General features: G+C 39.6%; 1 protein-coding gene across 4 annotated transcripts in view; it reads right to left on the bottom strand.

Moving 5' to 3' along the window:
• The window catches only part of gabra1 (gamma-aminobutyric acid type A receptor subunit alpha1), a 34,819-nt gene extending 17,204 nt beyond the window's left edge, over nucleotides 1-17,615 (bottom strand). The window contains exons 1-8 of one of the 4 annotated variants that reach the window (XM_013909514.1): nucleotides 17,301-17,615; nucleotides 16,507-16,716; nucleotides 14,883-14,988; nucleotides 9,968-10,080; nucleotides 8,964-9,031; nucleotides 7,052-7,272; nucleotides 4,897-4,979; nucleotides 1,853-1,996 (exon numbers count right to left, since the gene is read on the bottom strand). In XM_013909514.1, the coding sequence (XP_013764968.1) occupies nucleotides 1,853-1,996; nucleotides 4,897-4,979; nucleotides 7,052-7,272; nucleotides 8,964-9,031; nucleotides 9,968-10,080; nucleotides 14,883-14,962 (709 nt within the window). In that variant the 5' untranslated portion in view covers nucleotides 14,963-14,988; nucleotides 16,507-16,716; nucleotides 17,301-17,615. The other 3 variants (XM_013909515.1, XM_005727757.2, XM_013909516.1) reach the window with 3 other exon arrangements.
• Between the last annotated feature and the right edge of the window lie 2,990 nt (nucleotides 17,616-20,605).

Raw genomic sequence — 20,605 nt, 5'->3', positions numbered from 1 at the left:
CCCCCTTAATAATAAACACCTTCATTTAGAAACTGTATTTTTGTATACTTGTGTTATCTTTGTCTAATATTTAAATTTATTTGATGATCTGAAACAATCAAGTGTGACAAACATAAAAAAATAGGAAATCAGGAAGGGGGCAAACACTGTTTCACACCACTGTACATGAAGATGGAAGGGGAATGGTGGGGAATAGTGCTCTCTACCTTTTTGCTTTGTATTCAAGAAAAGAGCCATGGCATAAATAATGGCGGATGGAGAGGATTGTCTTGTTTTGAGAAAAGTGGTCCTGACTGGAATAAACCTGATTTTACAGAGATTATATAGTCGCTATCACTACTAGTCATCAGACACTAAAAAGGACCGTATCTCTAATACAGTTTATTCTGTATTGACAAAACTATTCAAACTTATTGATAAAGCTATTAAAATTAGAGCATGGACTTTGGACTTTATTTATTATTCTCAATTCCAGTTACTAATGTGAATGCCCCATGAACACTGGGTGTTTTCACATCTCTGGTTTTTAACTCTGCCTAAATCAGGTTCATTTTCTTCCTTGCTACAACTCATTTGGGCAGGTGGGAGCAAAGTTAATGTGCTTGGGTGTAGCCCAAAAGAACCACATCGAGGTGCTTAAAATGATGTGGTCTAGGTTTGGTAACAAAATAAACTATTTGCTCGTGGTGTGAACATGATCAGACTTTCACACCTGCAACATGATACTGTAAATGATGACTATAAAATCTCTTTTTCTGCTCAGTCGTCGGACTTCATAAACATCTTATATTATAGTACAGAGCAAGATAGTATTTTCATGTTTCTTTCAAGTAAATTTTCCTAGAATAGTTTTATCTAGCTCAGATATTTGACATTGTCATGAAAACATATTAACACTGTTGTTGTCTCATGTTAAAGTACATGGCAGTGACTAGAACACAACGCCCCCTTCCCTTTCTTGTTCCCTCTTCAGATACAGGTGAACAATAAGTTATCACAAGGTTAAGTGATGGATTTTTCTTTGTTTTTTTTTTCTGTGAAAATAAACCACCAATTGGAAAATGCTCCAAATGAACAAACTCATCAACAAATTTGTACCAGCAAAACAAGTACAAGATTGAAATAGCTCATAGAGTCTGTCTATGTACCATAAATGCTTTGCTGTATTTTGCCCTTCTGCTTCTGTTCAGTTTTTTTTTCTGTTTTTGTGCTTGAGATTTATTGGCATGGTTTGTCTTGTGGGACTTAAAGTGGGCATACGAATGCATTGATTTTGAGGTTTTCCAGAGACCCAAATAACTAAAACAAAACAAAATAATAATAATAAGATGGTATTAAGTCAATTGGGGGCCTGCTTCCAGTAAAACAAACAAAGGATGGAGGCCTGGGATTAAGCATTACTTTTTATTTCCAGCAGCTAACATCACTGCAAACAGGTCACCCATTTTATGCTGCGACTAATTTTTGCCAGTATCAATCAACCAAAATGAGGTGGATGGAAAAAAGATGTGGTGGCCAGTAGGGAAATAAGTATGTGGGACATAGTCTGTCATTTGTGAGGCTCAAAGTGATGCCACTACAGATGCCAATGCATTGATGGAGTTCTCAAAATTTGTAAATTCAGACTGTCTACACCATCCTTTGAGCATTTAGAAATAATTAACAAGAAGACCTCAAGAGGATAACAAAAGGGTCTACATGGCTCTTTATGTATTGATCTTTCCCAGCAAATAAATGCCATGTGAATATTAAAATGTCTAGTAACTGAAGAAAAAATCCCTTAAAAGACATTCATTTAATTTACAACAAACCAGTTAATGAAGAGCAGACCTACAACCACAATGACACCTACCTGTGCTGGACTGGACCACACCAGAATCCACATGCTGCCCCATCAGATCATATTGGTTTAATCTGGATCCATCCTCTGCCACCACTACAGACTGGGCAGCCCCTCTAGTCCACACATACACCACCTCAGCTCTAGTGTAGGCATCTGACAAGAAACAAAAGAGTAAGAAGTTATGAATTATTGTGCTCCTGGTGTCTTGCCGTCCCTAGCTGCCTTGAACATTATATTTTTGGAGCTGCCAGGGATACCAGGTGGAAAAAAAGATAAATCTGAAGTGATGTCTTGCTCTTAATTCTTCATGTCCTACCTCATCTCATTTTGTACCATCCTGTCTTCTTGTCTGCTATTCTCCCATTTTACCACCTCAGTGCTGTCTATCATGGCTTATTTGCTATCCAAGCACATTATGCCCCTTTTTTATCCAGTGAGTTTCCACAGACCTTAGAAAACATTTTTTCCAATTATCTTTATTATATTATTATTTTTTTGTCTATGGCCTATATATATTTTATATCTTCTCACATGTGTTATAATGTGAGTTGATGTTGTGTCACATTATGTCATGACACATCATGTCATCTCTTAATTTTTAAGAAAACAAGCAAACAACCTCCCATCAGGACAACATGACCTTAAACCAGACAAGTCAGTCTATTCTTCCCTCCGGCCACCCAACCTGTCAAAGCTGCAGTGTGGCTCCACCACTGCAGAGAAAAGGATGGCTCAACTGCAGACTGCAGCATAAGGAAGAGAGCTCATCACTAAAATATTTAGGGAGTGAGTTCAATTTAAAAGCAGTTAAGGCTTGGTCCTCTCAGTCACGCTGTGCAGCTGTCTGAAAAGTGGCACAGAGACGGTGTTACATTCACTTCTCTATTGGCTTAGTTTTGCCACATTCATATTTTTTTCTTGATATTCTTTATTTGTGTCTCTTTTCTTCTTGTTTTGTTTTTTCAAATGTAATATAGGGTACAGGTAGCTGTCACCAGTGAACAGTTGGCAAAGTACTATCAATACTATCTAGAGTACTCCAATAAACACAGGTCTACACTTCGCGTGTCTAGCAGGATAAGCAACAAACTCAATTTCAAAAATATTTGGGAGGCTGTAAAAAATGTTAATAATAACAAAATGCAGTGATTTGCAAAATCAAATAATTTGAAAATCATTATTCACAATACAATGTCATCATCATATGTACGATTTTAAGGAAAAAAAAGGTAATTTTGAATTTCATGACAACAATTTATCTCGAAAAAGTTGGTACAGGGACATGTTTACTATATTTACCACTGTGTAGCATCCAATCATCTTTTAAAAATAGTCCATAAGCATCTAAGACCCGAGGAGACCAAGTAACATTTGGTCTCCAAGATGTTAGCAGTAGCGAGGTGAGGGCTCCGTGGATCGGACTTGTTTGTTCAGCACATCTCACAGATGCTTGATTGGATTGAGATCTGGGGAATTTGGAGGTCACGTGAACACCTCAAACCAATTGTTGTGCTCATCAAACTATTCCTGAAACATGCTTGCTTTGTGTTAGGGTAAAAAATCCTCCTGGAAGAAGCCACAGTGATCAGGGAATGACCTTTCCATGAAAGGACCTAGATGGTCTGCAGCAATTCTTAGGTAGCTGCTTGTCAAAGTAATATCCACATGGACCTAAGGTTTCCAGGCAAAACGTTGCCCAAAGCATTCCATAGTCCATCCTGGTGCCAGGTGTTCCCCAGGTAAGCAACACACATGCACCAAGTCCACACATCCACATGATGTAAAAGAAACCATGATTCATGAAACCAGCTACCCTTTTCCTCTGTTCTTCTTCATTGCTGGTGCTTTCAGTGGTGGACAGGGATCTCTTCAGATTTTATAAATCTTGTGATATTATGTACTAGTCTGCAGCTTTGAAGCCCCATATGTAACAAACTGTGATGCACGGTGTTTTCTGACACCCTTCTATTACAACCAGCATTAACTGTTTCTGCATTTTGAGCTACAGTACCTTGTCTGTTGAATCGGTCCACACGTGCTAGATTTCGCTCCCCCTAAACATCAATGAGCCTTGGCCATTCATTACCCTGTCTGTGGTTAACCACTGTTCCTTCGTTAGACCACTTTTGATAGATACTGACAATTGGAGACCCCGAACACCCAAAAACAGCTGCAGTTTGGAAGATCCTCTGACTGATTTGTTTAGGCATCAAAATGTGGCCCTTGTCAAACTCACCCAAATTCTTATACTTGCCCATTTTTCCTGCTCCTAACATGTCAACTTTGAGGACAAAATGTTCACTTGCTCACTAACACATCACACTCACTGACAGGTAATATAACCAGGAGATAATGATTGTTATTCACTTTACCTATCAATGGTCAGAATTCTATGCCTGTATGTACTATGCCGTTTAGCATGGTCTTGGTGAAATATATAAGGCCTTTATTTGTATTAATAGACAGCAATTTCTATAAATGTTCCTGACCCAAAGATCGCAGGCATCCTAGATTTATTTTTGGACTTGCCCCTTGCGCACAGAGATTTCTCCAGATTTTATAAATCGTGTGATATTGTGTACTGTAGATGCTGGAGTATCCATGAAATTGTTCCACAATTTGTAGACAGTTTTTTTTGGAGACGGTCAATCTCTGCCTGTCTTTAGTTCTGAGAACTTCTGCCTCTACAACATGCTTTTTTTTTTTACATACCCAGTCACTGTTACTGATCTGTTCTCAGTTAACCCAAATAATTTCAAAATGTTCTTTCAGTTATTTCTTTTTAGTAACATTTATTTCTGACCTATCCCAACGTTTATAACACATGTTGCTTCCATCAAACTTTAAAGTGAACTAATATTTTTCCATCAAATAGCATACGGTCTCAGTTCAAACATTTAATGTTTTCTAGTTTTTTAATCTGAAGGAAATAGGGCTTTAATGGATTTGCAAATCATTGCATTTTGTTTTAATTTCCACAGGATTACACAGTGTTGCAAGCTTTTTGAAACCTAACTTGCATAAGATTATAAGTGACAACAGAGGCTACTTACAGCTGCCAAACTTCAATGGACAAGCATGAGCATCCATAGGGAAGTCCTCTAGATGCATAGGACATTCTGCTCTTACTGTAAGCCTAGAAAATGTTCACAAAGACATGGGCAGTGAATTAGAAAAAAACAGAGTATAGAGGAAAACAGAGCATGTGGCAAAGCGGGCAGAAAAATAATGAAAGTGTGATGACAGTAGAATTAAGGCAGAATGACAATTCATTACAGTTAGGCACAAGAAACATGTGGTATATTATTCTTCTTTCCAGTCTGTTGGGACCAGCGCCTGTTGAACGAAGCTCTACTACTTTTCCCCAAACCAACAGAAGTGCTCCAGTTCCCTGAGCTGTGAGTTTCTATTTCCTGACAGCCTGGTGAAAAACAGCATGTCAGGCCACCCGTGACACACTAATCTCCCATCTATCCCTCATCTCACTCATCTGTGACAGCAATATGAGCTCCGCCTATCACCCCTCCCCCTGCTAGTAAACATGTTGAAACAAATGCTTTATGATCCTTGCTTTAGACATCTCACATTAGCATCAGTCTGTTTTGTGCATCGAGGTTTGCACTGTCATAAATGTTTTTTTTAACCAACTCTGTGGAAGGATACCGAGGTGTCACACCTTATCAACTCGATGGTTCATGCGGTATCTTCAAAGCAATAAATCATAATATGGTTAAAAAATAAATAAATAAATACAAATGTATTTTCCTGACGAATGCTATTGCAGTTACAATGACATTAACATCTGTGCTGGAAATTTATGGTGCCTTAGCGTAATACAGACATTAAAATGCAAGCATTGAAACACTTCATCAATGTGACAGAACTTAAAAATATAAATATAGTTGTATGGTAAATCATATTTGTGTGAAGGAGCCAAAAAAAAGTATATTCCTTATATTAAATGGGGTAGATGCAGTGCACATAAAACATCAACTCAGATAACACTGTCGACAGCCCTTTCCAGAACATAGTGACTTGTAACATGAAGCTTTTTTCCCCAGTATTTCATACCTTTTAACACATTCTAATGCCAAACACCAAGACCTGACCTATAGCATTTGCAAGTTTAGCTGACAAAATCCAATGATGACCACCAAATCCATTAAAAATACATGAATAAAGACAACCTTGGATGACATTATCTTTCATTATTATGACCATGGCATTTAAAATTTATTATGAATCAATCGAATATAAATTTTTACTTATTAATACACCAAATGTGTCTTGAGAAACAAAAAATTTAATAAATAACGGGCTGTTGTGTCTGAGTCGTGTGCTATAAACGTTTTCTAGCTGGACACAGAAAATACAAAACCTTGTTACTGGTTTATGGTGCCTTGTCACTGGGGCAGTACCATTTGATGTGTGTCCTTGACAGGGGGTAATTATTTGTGGTTTGCATTTTATAGAGCTCAGTCTTAAACCTCTGGTGACAATTTTATACCGTAATGTAAAAAGTACAGAAATGGACCTTCTAAAAAAAATGCTAAATAAGGGGGCATTCATTATTTTACACTGTGCATTTTTATTATCATTTATTCATACACTTGGAAACGCTTTCCTAGTCTTACTCATGAATTACAAGGTGCTTATAACACACGTCTTCAGAATGTGGAAAAAAAAAAAAAGCAGAGCACTGTGCCTTTAGTGAGAGCTCTCCAGTACCTTTTTTTACTGCTTGGGAACAAATTTATCTCTTTTAGACCTTCAAAAAAGATACACATAGTTACTTTGAGGTCCAGTTATTAGTACTAGGGGATACATCTGTGTGGCTTGCAGCTGTAGGGACTGACATGAACTTTTACTGTCCTCATCAAACTATGTCAGACTTTTTTTTTTGATTTTTAAATACATGGTCTTGGGAAGGACTGACACAACTAGAACAGGGAGTTCAGAACTTGAAGCGAAACTCTAGGCTAAGTAATTTCACATCATTCCTCACAATTTCTCCACATCAGTCTTCCATAACTGAATTCTTCTTTTTCAGCTAAGACCATTAAGATCTACTGTTCCTTTAGCCCAGATTCCTCATCAAATGATGCATGTAATGAAATAATACCAGTCACTTTTCAGTCAATCTCAAAACATTATATAGTTCCTTTTAAAATCTTTATTGCACCAGTGCAGTAGAATACATTGGCCTACCTCATGGTATAAAGTAGTGTGCCTTCCTCTGTGATTCGCAGAAGCTTGTTTGGCATGGTCATGTTGTGCGCCACTGACTTTTTGCCATTGTGGAAGAAAGTATCGGGGGTCCAGATCTTGCTGGCCATCAGGTTGTTGAGACGTAGCACAGCCATGGGGCCTTTGAACTTTAATCTTTCATCCTTCCAGCTTTGTCTGAAGAACACATCAATTGTGTACTCCTACAAGAAGCAGGTGTGGCACAGACAAAAAAAACACAAGTCAACAAAAAGTCGTGCTCCACCACCTTGTAGCAGTTTTCTTTGTACTTTTACCTTCAGCTGGCTTGAGGAAGATGCTGAGTAATCTAACCTCATTTTTCCCCTGTTGCCATGTTCTCACTTTTCTTCTCTCTTTTTTTTCTTCTTTTTGCCTCATGTCACTTTGACTTTCTTATGGTTGGCCTAGTTTCCCTGCTGGTAACTGTCTTTTTACATTAACGGTTTTGCCGAACATAAAGAATCTAGTGGATAGAAGAAGAAGGTTTCCTGGCTGGTAAGTGTATTCTTTTTTTTAAAGAATGCCTCCTTTGTACAGTAACTTTGCTGTGTTTCAAACAGTAATATGTGGCTTTGCCTTTCCATTTTCTTCTTTTATGTTATTTACATAATTATTGTCTGGTCAGTTTAATGTGCCCTATGCAAATACAGAATCATTAATTATCTGGCCATTTGGTTTTGCATTGTCAGGTAAGTGCCAAAAATGATCATTGTTAGCATTTATCTTTGGGGGGACTTCTTTGCTCAGTAATCTAAATTACACCGGACACAAAAAGGAAGCACTGGACACAAAATTAGGAGGACATTTCATTTTCAAGCCAGCTAATGACTAGCTGAGAGCAGATTTTAATGGTTCCACATGACCGCCCGGCAGAGTAAAGGGAGCCAGTAAAAATTACAGAACAGCGTGGGGTTTTTTTTTTATTCTCCCCCGCCTCTTTGCCTCTCAGTTCTCGTAAGATAATTAGTATGAAGTGAAACAGAGCTTCAAGGCAATAAAGCAGGATAGGGAAAGGCTAGAGATGGAGAAAATGTTCCTCAGCTCTTCCTTCTGGCTTTAACAGAAGCAAAATAGTTGTGGCCTGTATGTCAACCAGTGCAATTAACTGAGATTATATCAAACAGAGCAGACACACTTCACGTGCTTATAACAGGAGTGTTTTTTTTTTTTTTTATCAAGGCTGGGTAGTGAGTCGTTTAAATGAGATTAATTGGTTTCTGGTGAACAGGGTAAAGATCACTTGTGTTGGAACAACTTACATTTTGTGTGTGTGTGTGTGTGTGTGTGTGTGTGTGTGTGTGTTTTCAGGTTGAATGTTAAATAAGACAAAAAAAATAAAAACGTTTATTAATATTTCTTTGCATTTTGTAGCTTCTTGTAATTTCAGATGGGTTCAAATAGCTTGACCTTTCAAACTGCAGAAAAACACAATAAAGTATGACTTGTTTTTAAATCAGATTAAACTTTAAGCTTGTCATAATCAATCACTCATAATCACAATTTTGCTTGTTATTGTATTGATTTGTTCTTAATTATACTTTAGTTCATGTGAATGTTCCAAAATAATGCAAGTAATTTTATTGTCTATCCTTCCAACTTGTACAAGAAGGATATTTGAGGCTTTTTTTTTGTAGTATACACTGGTACCACAGCATTTTTGTAGCATGAGCTTACAAACCATGAACCGGAAAATTTAGTTTGCAGGTGACAGTTTTATTAACACATCATAAGTTAATAGAATGAATCTACAAATCAATAGATATTTCACAGCTTAATGAACACTGTGTCCAGAAAGGCTATAAGGCAGGGCTAAAGATGGAGGGGAGGAATACCAGAAAACTAATGACATTTATAGAGGCGAAAAGAGTCTTACCATGTCATGGTCCGAAACTGGCCCAATACTAGTCACGAAAATGTCAGTCTTGACTTCAGTTACACGCTCTGTTGAAGCAGGAAATTGCTGAGTGAGTGACTATCAGTGGCATTCATTAGCTTCTAACTACCTGTTAACACAGGACCACCTGGCTATAGCCTCTGAAGCACTAAATCTATTCGGAAATATTTTTAGCACTTAGACATGCACACAAGAAACAAACAAAAAAACAAAACATTTAAAAAAATGTCCACTTTGGATGTCAATAACCATTTCTGTTGTTATTGAAACTGGACAGGGCTTTAATCTCTTAATAAATTTGTGCATTGCTGCATTGTTGGAAATGTGCCATTCTAGTCCCATAATGCTGATAGCCAAAATGGGACCACTGAGGATTCATTTGGAATGGGCTGCAGAGAGCGTGTGTGTGTGTGTGTGTGTGTGTGTGTGTGTGTGTGTGTGTGTGTGTGTGTGTGTGTGTGTGTGTGTGTGTGTGTGTGTGAAAGGTTTGTGGCAGAACAATTTATGAATGATACCCATCATAATCCATAATTTCTTCCCCTTGGCTGCTGAACTTCTAGCAGGCGTTGTTTTATTCGCCTGTCTGTTTGATGCCTGCTGCATCATACTGTGCAATCCTCAGTGTCCTTCACACACTAATTCTCACATCATCACTCCCTCCTTTCCCTTTTACTCTCTGTTTTTCTTTCTTTATCTAGTTTGCACCTTTTCATTTCCTGGATTTGTCCTTGAATTCCTGCCATTTTGCTTCCGTCTTTTGTCAATGGATAGTTGACAATAGAAGGAACAAACACACACAAAAGCAGGATAGAAGGGCCAGGTCTCAGATTGTTTTACCTTTTAAAGTCTGACACTTACTGCAAGCTCCCCTCTGTAACATTTAAACCCTTGGAGATTATTCTATTGCAAGTAAAAAAAAAAAAAAAGACAAACAGCAGCCATTATGTGGGACAAAATATATGCAATGACTTGGGTTTACTGACCTCCTAGTCCTGGCCTGAGGCGATTGTCATAGCCATCCAGAAGGCTGTCTAAGATCTTTGTGAAGACTGTAGTGTTATCTTTCTGTTGATCTGTCATGCCGTTCTGCCCAGAGCTGGGAACGCAAAGAATAAGATTTAAAGTCACAGCTAGAATCTAAAACCACAGTCAGAACTATCAACTGTGTAAGAACAAACTGTATTATAAATCAAAGGGGGAAGAAGGACGGTTTCAGCTTTGTAGTTAATGCACATGGGTAGCGTAAATGCAGCGTGAATCACATTGTGATAACACAAAGAAAACTCAGCCAAATCCTATATGACACTGACAAATTTAGCTGCTAAATTAGAATTCAGTGTGTGAGCACGAGCATAAGGTTTCAGATCATATTGATATGAAATAAATAAGCAAGTGATTGTTCAGAGGTGGACTGGAAACGAACGTATCCCATGAGGCCAAGTTTTTCTCTACTATTAGCACATTCTCACTTCCAAGTCATCACTGACGCTTGGTCAGAACCACTTGGCGTAACATGTTCACACACTATAGCATTACATTCCAAAGCACAGATTACATTTTTGCCAGATGACAAAGTATAGCAACTGAAAAAAATGACTGGATAAATTGAACTTGGGCTAGTGGATAGCATTGAAGAGCGCTAATATTCAGTGTGATAGCAGGAGTTCCAGTTTCTTTGGCTTTTGTTTTGAAAAGTAGAATGGGAGGCAGAGCCTTCAGTTTTAAGATTAGACTTAAAACTTTATTTTGGCTCACATGACCCTGAAACCTCCCTTGGTTACACTGCAATAGGTTTAGGCTGCTGGGGGATTCCAATGATGCACTGAGTGATTTTCTGCATTTAATTATTAATTATTATTAATCTCTGGATCCTTTCACAGCATGTCTCTCTCTTGTCTTCATTTGCTCACCCCTAACCGGTCGGGGCAGATGGCTCCCTCTGAGCCTGGTTCTGCTAAAGGTTTCTTCCTGTTAAAAGGGAGTTTTCCTTCCCACATCCGCCAAAGTGCTTGCTCATAGGGGCTTATATGACAGTTGTCGTTTTCTGTTTTTTTGTATTATTGTAGGGTTTATATCTTACAATATAAAGCACCTTGAGGCAACTGTTGTTTGATTTGGCCCTGTAGAAATCAAATTGAATTGAACTGATTTCAAATAAACATTAGTTTTGACTTATTAGTCTCAGTTACTATATGGTTAGGTTTAGGAGTAGAACAACTTTACATGTTAGCCACCTCTCTGCCATTGTCTCATCCCATAACAGTGATGGCACAGCAGAGTGCATTTGGCTATAGTTTTACAGGCCACCATGCACAATGACAAATGGCTCAAGGGGTATCCAGTGTGTTAAAATGCTACGCCAAGGGGGGTCCATCCCAAACGTCAGTATGTGTTGACTTGATAGTGAGACCAATTTGACACTGGATTTATTTGTTTATTATTAGTGGGGCGTGTGGGCTGCATAGCATGTACCGTATGTGTATGTGCACACACAGCTTTTAGGTACACTCAGCAGAGAAAATAGAGAGTGAAATACAGAGTAGACATAGAGAAACCATAATACATTATTGATGCCTTAATATGGTCTTTTGGATCACAAAGGCCTTGCTGAATGTGCTCTTTGAACAACATGAAACAAAATGCTTAGAGCAATGCTGAAAACACTCACAATCAGTAATTGTTAGAGGAGGGTTTGCATCTCCACACATAAATATTTCAACGCACTCATAATCTGGGATACAGCCCCTAATTACAATGTGTAGCACAAGGACTGCAGTGAAAGAGCACGTGTGTCTATGAAGGAATGCATGCATGTACCATCTGCACCCACAAGCTTCCATATATGAGAGCACAATGATTATCTTCAACAGCATATTTTATTCTGCTATCATCTTCGCCTCCTTTGCTGTGCCAAAAGGATTTGGTTTGATTGCATGCAAAATAAACAGCAAGTGTTTGGAAACAAGCTCTGCTAGCTGAAAAGCTCCAAGGAGAGAGAGAGGTCATCGAGATTAGTTAGCGGGGACCTGCAAAAGGTTGGAGGGAAAAGTAGGAGGGGTGGGAGAGTGACGCCTATTAAGAATGGGAGTTAAAGCTTCAATGTATAGTCTAAAAAGACAAAAAACAAGGGAATAGTGACTCAAAAGCCTTGGAAAAGTGAAGATACAGTTTCGACTGCCACAACCACATAGATACATAGTTCTCAAAAAAAGCTATAGGTCTGAGGCAGAGCCTACAGATTTCAACATTAACGTGCTAAACACTTCTTTGTAAATAAGGATGCACCATCCACATCCGCATGGGTTTTTAAGAGATGCTTAATCTAACTCTGCCTCCAGTTTCCCTTAATTCACAAGTGTCCACTTTTCTCTGAAAATTAATAAATACATTTAAAAAAAGCATTCAAACTTTAGAGACTGATGAGCAATTTCTTCGCCCATAAACACAGTCGGTAACTGCTTTGAAGTGCTGTAATTCAAAATAATAATAATTTTTTTCTTTTTTGTTCTGGTCTGAGGAGCCAATTATGTATAAAAACAGACAGCACAAACCGCATACATGGCACATCAGCTAAGACTAAAATAAATCACAGTCTACTTTGCCTTAGTTTTGTGTATTTCCCATTTTTACAGTATTTATCTGGTATTTTTCAGATTTGCCAAACTAGAGTAAGACACCCCAAAATATAGCCTTCCTCTTATAATCTCCACCAATATAGAATACAAGCCACACTCCTTTACGGTCAACAGGTATTTAACAGGATGCAATGAAAATATTCATAATCGGTAAAACTAATTGGAAAAATTCACTGTCAATCTATCTATTAAATCATTTTTCACATTTCTTGAATGATATTTATTTTATCTTAACTTGACAAACTGTGATCTTCATTAGGGGCAGATATTTTTTAAGCTATATGTGGGAAATAGTTGAGTGTAGAGGTTAGGTTGTATGTCAAGGACAAGAAAAGAATACAGAAAAAAGGTGATGTGGAAGAATACACATGTTTATCAGCCAGGGGCTACTTCCTACTGAAACATTGTACACCATCCCCATCTACAGGTCATCTGAACAGCAACAATGCTGCTCACACACTCTCTGCCAGTGTCTCTCTTTCTCTGTTAACCTGTATCTGTCTCTCTCTTTCTCCCTCCTTCGCTCTCTCTATATCTGTCTATCTTGTCAGCCGGATATCTAATTATAAGGCAATTTCTTTCGTTGGCAACATGCTGTAGCAGAGTTCTAGGTCTTCCTGATTACCGTGTCTTGTTGAAATCCCCCAAGGTGTGTGTGTGTGTGTGTGTGTGTGTGTGTGTGTGTGTGTGTGTGTGTGTGTGTGTGTGTGTGTGTGCGCGTCTCTGTGTGTTTGTGTTCGTGATTTTATATTTGACTTCAAAAAGGGGACTGGATTATACAGTAAATCTTTGGGTGATAATTGCTTAGCAGTTTGCGTTGACAGTTCCTCAGTAAGGTAATGAGTACTTTTAGATTTTCTCTAATGTACAACATATCAAACCCCATGAATCAGACCCTCTATTTGCAAGTCAGTGCTTTGCAAGCTAAAGCTGCTGTTGTGTTTAATTGGAAACAATGAGTTAAAAATACAGAGATGCTGCAATTCATCAAATATTTAAAATGGGAAACATTTTATATGTCTTCTGCATGTTCTCAAGGCGTGTTATCTGAGACACAACCTTCATGCTCCATGTGTGTTTTTGTGACACAGAAAAAGCATTCTGGACCATCAAGTCATCTCCAGTGAAGTTAACTGCCTTCCTGGATTATTCAGCTGTGAGGCAGATCCAATCCCTTTAGTTTCTCCAATATTGTACACGTGATTTAAAAAGGGGTTAAAGTTCCAATGGTCTTATTTAATAAATCACTTGTCCTTTTGGAACGGTCTGATTTGTGTTCTTGAATCTTTAACCGTATGCTTTTATGTTTTCTCGCTGTTGAATCGTATGGGAATTAATGCATGGCAGTATTTTTTTTTAAATTGTGTCATGTCTTTTCAACTTTCCTCTCCCTCTCTGTCCTTGCTGGTTTGCTTCAGGTTTAGCTGACGTCCAACACTTCAGTGTTGACACTGAGAAGAAGTGTGTGTAACTCAACCCCCGCTGTCCCTGAAGCCACCGTCAAAAAACACATGTGCAATAACCCTTGCCAAATGTCTCTGTGCAACACACACCATCTACTGTACACAACCCAGGACTGAAATCTAGGAATGTAAATGTGTCCTGCATGGCTAGTGAACCAAAAAAAGTGTAACACTGTGATAAAGCTGATAGAGGCTATTTTGGCTTTCATCTTCCCCCCACTATGCGCCACTTAATATTACCACTATGCAATTAAAAGCATGGAGGTGTCCTGTGAGGATGCCCCAGTTACAACCACAGTGAATATGCTTTGATAGAGAGGAGCCCAATACACCAAGCAATAGGTAGTAAGACAGACTATCAGCATTTCAGGTGAACAGAACTAGTTACCTCCATGTTTAGCTGATTCACTGACATATTTACAGTACAAGCCTGTTGACCATTTTGTAAGCAAAGACACCAGCTTTAAAAGGTACTTCTGCTTTTTCATAAAAGTGCCCACAATTATTTTTTATTTTTTGCCTGATGCAATCTGATGTTCAAATCGTGATGTGCAATTAGAGTTCCAATAATAGCATGATCGTATGGGCTGTATCTATGCCTACAAGAATGACCACCCTCAACATTGTTTTTCCCCCTCTAGCACTGTGCAAGCCTTCAAAACCAAAACATGTTAACAGTGTGAAGACATAGATATGAATCTGTGAGGCATCTTATGCAGATTTGTGACTTTAATGATTTGTCCAGTGAATCCGATAGAAATACAGGATATGTGCAATCACAAGTTCAAGTTTATTCTTACCTTTTCCCAAACAGTACGCTGTTGGTAAAAAGCAAGCAAGCCCACAGATACAGAAAGAGCGTCCGGCCCCGTCCACACATGGTTGCAATATGAAGACCTTTCACTGCTGGGGTTCAAAGAGAGAGAGCGAAAGACAAAGAGAGAGAGAAAGAGAGAGAAAGAGAGAGAAAGAGAAAGAGAGAGAGAGAGAATGGACATCATTATCAAGTCATATGAGCCAGTGGCACACCGTTATTCCTAATATTTCAGTGTCAGCAAATAGGATGTGGTAAAACACCAGCAAACATGATTATGGACCAGGATGCTTTATGTGAGGTTTTTTGGTCCTGACTCTCAACATCACTAACAGATTCACTGACAGCACATGAATCAAAAACCAAATAGCCAAGCCACATGCACTGATGTACTGGGCCATTACATCCAACATTACATCAAAGATTTGACATCAAATTTTGCATTACATGTCACGTTGACAGAGCCACATTCTACACCCAAGCCACGAGAGAGATAAGAACTGATCAACGTTTTGATTACCAAAAAGGCATACGGTGTAAACACATTTCTCATAATTGATGCTTAATCCATATGCATAGGATATGGCTGCATCTGTAGCGCATAATAATTAAGCAGAAATAACAAGGAAACACATCACTGACCACATAACACCCCCGTGAGCTTGTAGCACCTGTACACAGCCTCCTCTAATACCCTATAATTTGAAACTGCGTTACCGCAGTATTAAACCAAATCGCCCTAAAAGACCAATATTTGCATCTTCTCTATTCATTTAGCTGTGGCAGTCGGGTCATAAAGTGTACAGACGATAGAAAGGGTTATTGTGCATGTAGATCACAATGCCCCAAATCACAGTCCATTCCTGAAAGCATATTCAGTGTGTCCACGAGAGGGCCAGTTACTAAGTTATTTTAAAAAAGCGCTAAAATTTCACAAACGACCATAAAATGGTGCCAAAGAACCACAGCCCAGATAGAAGACAATACCCCTGATACTTGGCTGTGGTGTGCCAAGATGCACAGTGAGCGGGATGCACAGTGAGATGAACATGCACTGCTCTGTTAAAATGAAATGAAATGAAAATAAATCCCGAGGCTGACAAGGACTTGATAAACGAGGATACTACAGATTAAGGAACGGAGGAGAAAATCCCGCATAGGCACACTTTCTAAGTTATTCAGAGGAAATGTCACCCTGTCCCCAACAACATATGAATACATATTTGACACGGACAGACATTTGGCATGCAACTGGCATCGTTGCATGGATGGTCTAAATACATGCATGACGATCGGATTCGTGCGTGGCAGAGTAATTAAGCAAATGTACGTTGATGCTATTTTATTCGGAGCGCTGTCCGTGGTGATGAAGCCAAGCTGCCTCCCTTCAAAACATCAAGCAGCTCGTGTTCTCCATAGAAATCATTTTTTTAAAAATCGCCCAAATCGCTTCTAATTTCGACGACAAACTGCCCCTTTCTCCCCAATAAAACTCGTCTTCGGTTATAGCGGTGTCCAGCAACAAACCATCCCTTTCTGAATCCGACTGTTCTCTGGCGCTTTTGCCTGACAGAAAGGCGAGAAGAAAAAAAACCGAAGAAATCACTTACAGCTGATGAGTCGGGGTATATTCGTTGCCCGCTGCCTATATCCTCAAACTTTTACGAATAGCTTTTCTAGCCGGACTGAATGAGAAAAAAATCCTCTGTGATCTCAGATCTGACGAATTTTAGCTTGAGGCTGGAGAAGCGGCTGCTGACGATATGCGCAGGTCTCTCTCACTGTTCATTGGTGGTGCCGTAGTGAGTTCAACTCTCAGTCTGTCAGCAGCAAAGAAAAAAAAAAGAAAAAAAGGAGAAATCTTCTGCTAAACTACCAAATCTGGTCTGTGTACCGACATCCCCCTCCAAATTATTGCTGTTCACCGACCGTATCTGTAAATAAAGCGCACACCAAACAGACTATGTCCAAGCGCAGACTATTTAATTTTAGAATAGGCTGTGCAGACCTAATATAAAGAAAAGCCCGCCCATTTTATATGCAGCACAATTTAACTTCCACTGCTGTCGCACTAATCTCTTTTCACTGGCTGCTAAATAAAAATCCTCTTACATTTTTTGATTGGAATTCCTTGTTATTTTTTCACCATCTCGCTCTCCCTCTCTCCCTGACTCCTACGTGATGATTTCCAAAGAGATTATATTGACATTCATCAAAAAGACCGTCTCACGACCTGAAACAGCTAGGACATCGTATGGACAAGAGTTACGGCTATAAAACGGACAGTGAGTTCTCGCAATGAAGAGGAAAAATGAATTAAAAAACGATGCTATGGCACAGATTCCCGCGCACCAGCGGGGGGAAAAGACACATCCACAATGTTAAGAAAATCGTGTTCCCTCACCAGCTTGCACTGATGACACGAGCTTCTCTCTCTGCAATAAAAAAAAAATCCTCCTCGAATCACTCGCCGTCTACTAAAAACCCACGTTTCGCATCGAGACCCCAACACTGTTTCTGTTTACAGCCAAATATTCTGCTGCTACAGCCGCGCCGCTCCAGACTGAGCACAGAACGACGAGGAGCGCTGAGCTGCGTGCATCTGCAAGGGAGGGAAAAAAAACGAGCTTATGATAACCGGCGTATATTTTTGTAGTCGTCTGCGTATTTCAAGTTAAACTACAAATCAGGGGACATTTTCATCACCAAGGACTCTGAAAGAAGGCATAAGTGGAAAGCAAGGGCATTCTTATGGGCAGTTTACATCATATCACTATGACTGATGGTCGCATAAGCCTCTTATAAATCTCGTCTGTTGATCCTAGAATGATTTTGACAGAGGAACAACTCTTTTTTTCGCCTTCAGTTTTGACTGGGGGTTTATTTTCATCAGAGCAGGCAGAGTGAGCTGGCAGTGTAGTCACGTCAGTCTGGTCTGCAGTGCAACGTTTCCTCTGTGAGCGTGAGTGTGTGTATGTGTGTGCCTCTTCACGCGTGGTTAAAGTAGTGCATGTGAGTGATTAGTTGTGACGGACGTCATGGGTTTGTATGCCTCCTTTATGTCTGTATTCAATAAGACATGTCTTTCATCTACCTATCTATCAATCTATCTATGAAAATGTATTCCACAAGGACCCCTACCACCATATCCACTACCTCACACACGCATACACACACTTGCACTCTGCCCATTCCGCTCTTAACCTGATGCTGCACGGGTGTGTGTTTGTGTATATATATTTAACAGGTCCACAACCCCACCCAGCTCATAATGCTATCAGAATGCAAGTGGGGTATCGTCTCAAGCTGCCTCCCTTCTCCCAAAGCCAGACGCCACCGCTGCATGTGACTCGATTTGAGCGCATGCACAACCAACACGTGCCCGTGTGCGCTCAAATCGACGCGCACGCCCGCGATGGATAGTGGAGAGGGAAAAGTATGACTGTCGTTGCTTCCTCGCCTCCTCCTCCTTCTCCTCCTCCTGGCGTTTTATTAACCTTCCGTTGTGCCGAAGAGGGGGACTTCTTCTTGGGGAACAATGTAGAGCCTCTACCAAACATTGCAAGTGATCAGTTAAGATGAATATCTAGGGACTCCGCTTAAACAAATGGCAAACAAAGGCGACTTGGCTCCTCACAGCTCCATCTCTGGACAGGTGATGGGAACGGATAGTGAAGTGAGCTGTGTGTATGTGTTTGCAGAGAGAGATGGATGATGGTAATTTAGGTGAGAGGTGTGCAGGTTATGTGGGAATAATCACTCGCTGTGAACAGTGTTTTTGAATTTTGAAAGAAGCGTTGAGTAACTTCGCCTCCACCCCCTCTCACTTCCCCTCTTCCTTCCTTTTGTGCATCCATCAAAGTGCTGTATGTGGTGATAAGTTGTTTCATTTTACACAATCTTAAAGTACTGACTGCGGTAAATTGGCTTTCATACACCACGTGTTGCAGTCTTGTATTAATGACACATTAACGCAAATAGCAACCAGCTGCCAACTCCTCTATGTGTTCACAGAGTCAATATGTTTTTGCATTCTCTGTTGCCCAAGTGCCACGTGACCGCACATGCCAGAAGACAGTTATTTGCTGTTTGGGATGTTCTGTGGATGCGCTTGAAGCATCAGGATTGTTGTGTCTCAGAGAAAAAGTGGCCCATGACCCTGAAAGCTTTTACTGTACTCTTATTTTAAGTTTAGTCAACACATGCGGTCTCACTGTGACACAATCTTTAACACCTCAGCTTTATTTGTAGCTCCAGTCTAATTTCAAATTATTTGCAGGCTTTGAAGAACATTTAAAAAATAGATGAAGCATGATATGAGAGAGTCCCAGTATATTTCTTGAGGAGTATGCACATCACAAGGCAAAAGTGTCTTAATTTGGGATGTGACGTCACTAGATTGGAAATCCAGTCTCCATGATTCTGGGCTGTTCTAGCCAATTGCACATTTTAGCTTTGTTTAGTCCACTCTAGATTACTCTGTCCATATGCAACAACAGGCAGGGCTCCCCCCTTGGCTGACTCCATCTAAGGCTCTACCAGGAGATAGAGATGGAGATATAAACTCAAGTGCAGTACTTTATTTCAATTACTGCAGTGAAGGGTGATTTGCACTTGCCTTTTTTATTATCCACAGGGCTAGTGCATTTCATGGTGTCAGTTGGTTTAAACTCTGGTGCTGGTGTGGCCTTTGAACCTGGATGTAAAGTACTGTGGAAATGTCTTGAATCATTCCTTATTTCTTTATGTTTTAATTCCAAAGAGTCAGACCTTTTGCCATTTTGAAAGAGGTCTTGACCAGTAGTTCTCCAGGCTTTCTGAATGTCTGTCAAAGTTTTTCTTTGGGCATTGAGTGCCTTTTTACTCATTTTCAAACTGCACAGTTTGCAGTTTGTCCCTTGAAAGATGGAAGAAGCTGGACAAGCGGAGGCCTAAAACAGCAGATGAACAGTATCCTTAAGAAATAGAAAATAAAATCATGCAAAGACGTGACATGGGACCTGAGAGATGCATTTGTGTGATCTATCCACAGTTTGCCAAAACCTCTTCAGACATGCTCTTAATGAAAGGGTACCTGATAGGTAATTATTCTTAAGCAAGGAAACAGGGAGAAAAGGCTGAGGTATGCCACATTACACAATAACTGGACTAAAATTAGCAGCGGGTTTTATGGATTTATGAATCAAAATGTTAAATTGTTTGTTCAAATCATTATCAGTATGTATTGATGATGTCAGGAGAGAAGTGCAACAGTGAGTGTCTACAGCCTTCTGTAAGACATGTTGGAGGCTCTGTCATGGTTTGGGACTAGATTTCAGACAGTGGTGTTGTGGATCTTGTCAAACATGATGTAATTAATAATACAAAAAAGTGTTGTCAGCTATGACCCACCATGTAGGATCATCAAAAATGTTGCAGCAAGAGTACGGACAGGGACTAGAAAGAGAGAGCAGATTTCTCCTATATTGGCTTCCCTTCATTGGCTCCCAGTTAAATCCAGAATTGAATTCTAAATCTTGCTCCTCACATACAAGGTCTTAAATAATCAGGCCCCATCTTATCTTAATGGCCTTGTAGTACCACATCACCCTATTAGAGCACTTTGCTCTCGCACTGCAGGCTTACTTGTTGTTCCTAGAGTATTTAAAAGTAGAATGGGAGGCAGAGCCTTCAGTTTTCAGGCCCCTCTTCTATGGAACCAGCTTCTAG

This window comes from Pundamilia nyererei, unplaced genomic scaffold, assembly GCF_000239375.1.
Source record: "Pundamilia nyererei isolate P.nyererei 1_Seehausen unplaced genomic scaffold, PunNye1.0 scaffold00026, whole genome shotgun sequence".
NCBI classification, from domain to species: Eukaryota; Metazoa; Chordata; class Actinopteri; order Cichliformes; family Cichlidae; genus Pundamilia; species Pundamilia nyererei.
Note: the sequence above shows the minus strand (reverse complement) of the source record. Positions and strands in the feature narration are given on the sequence as shown.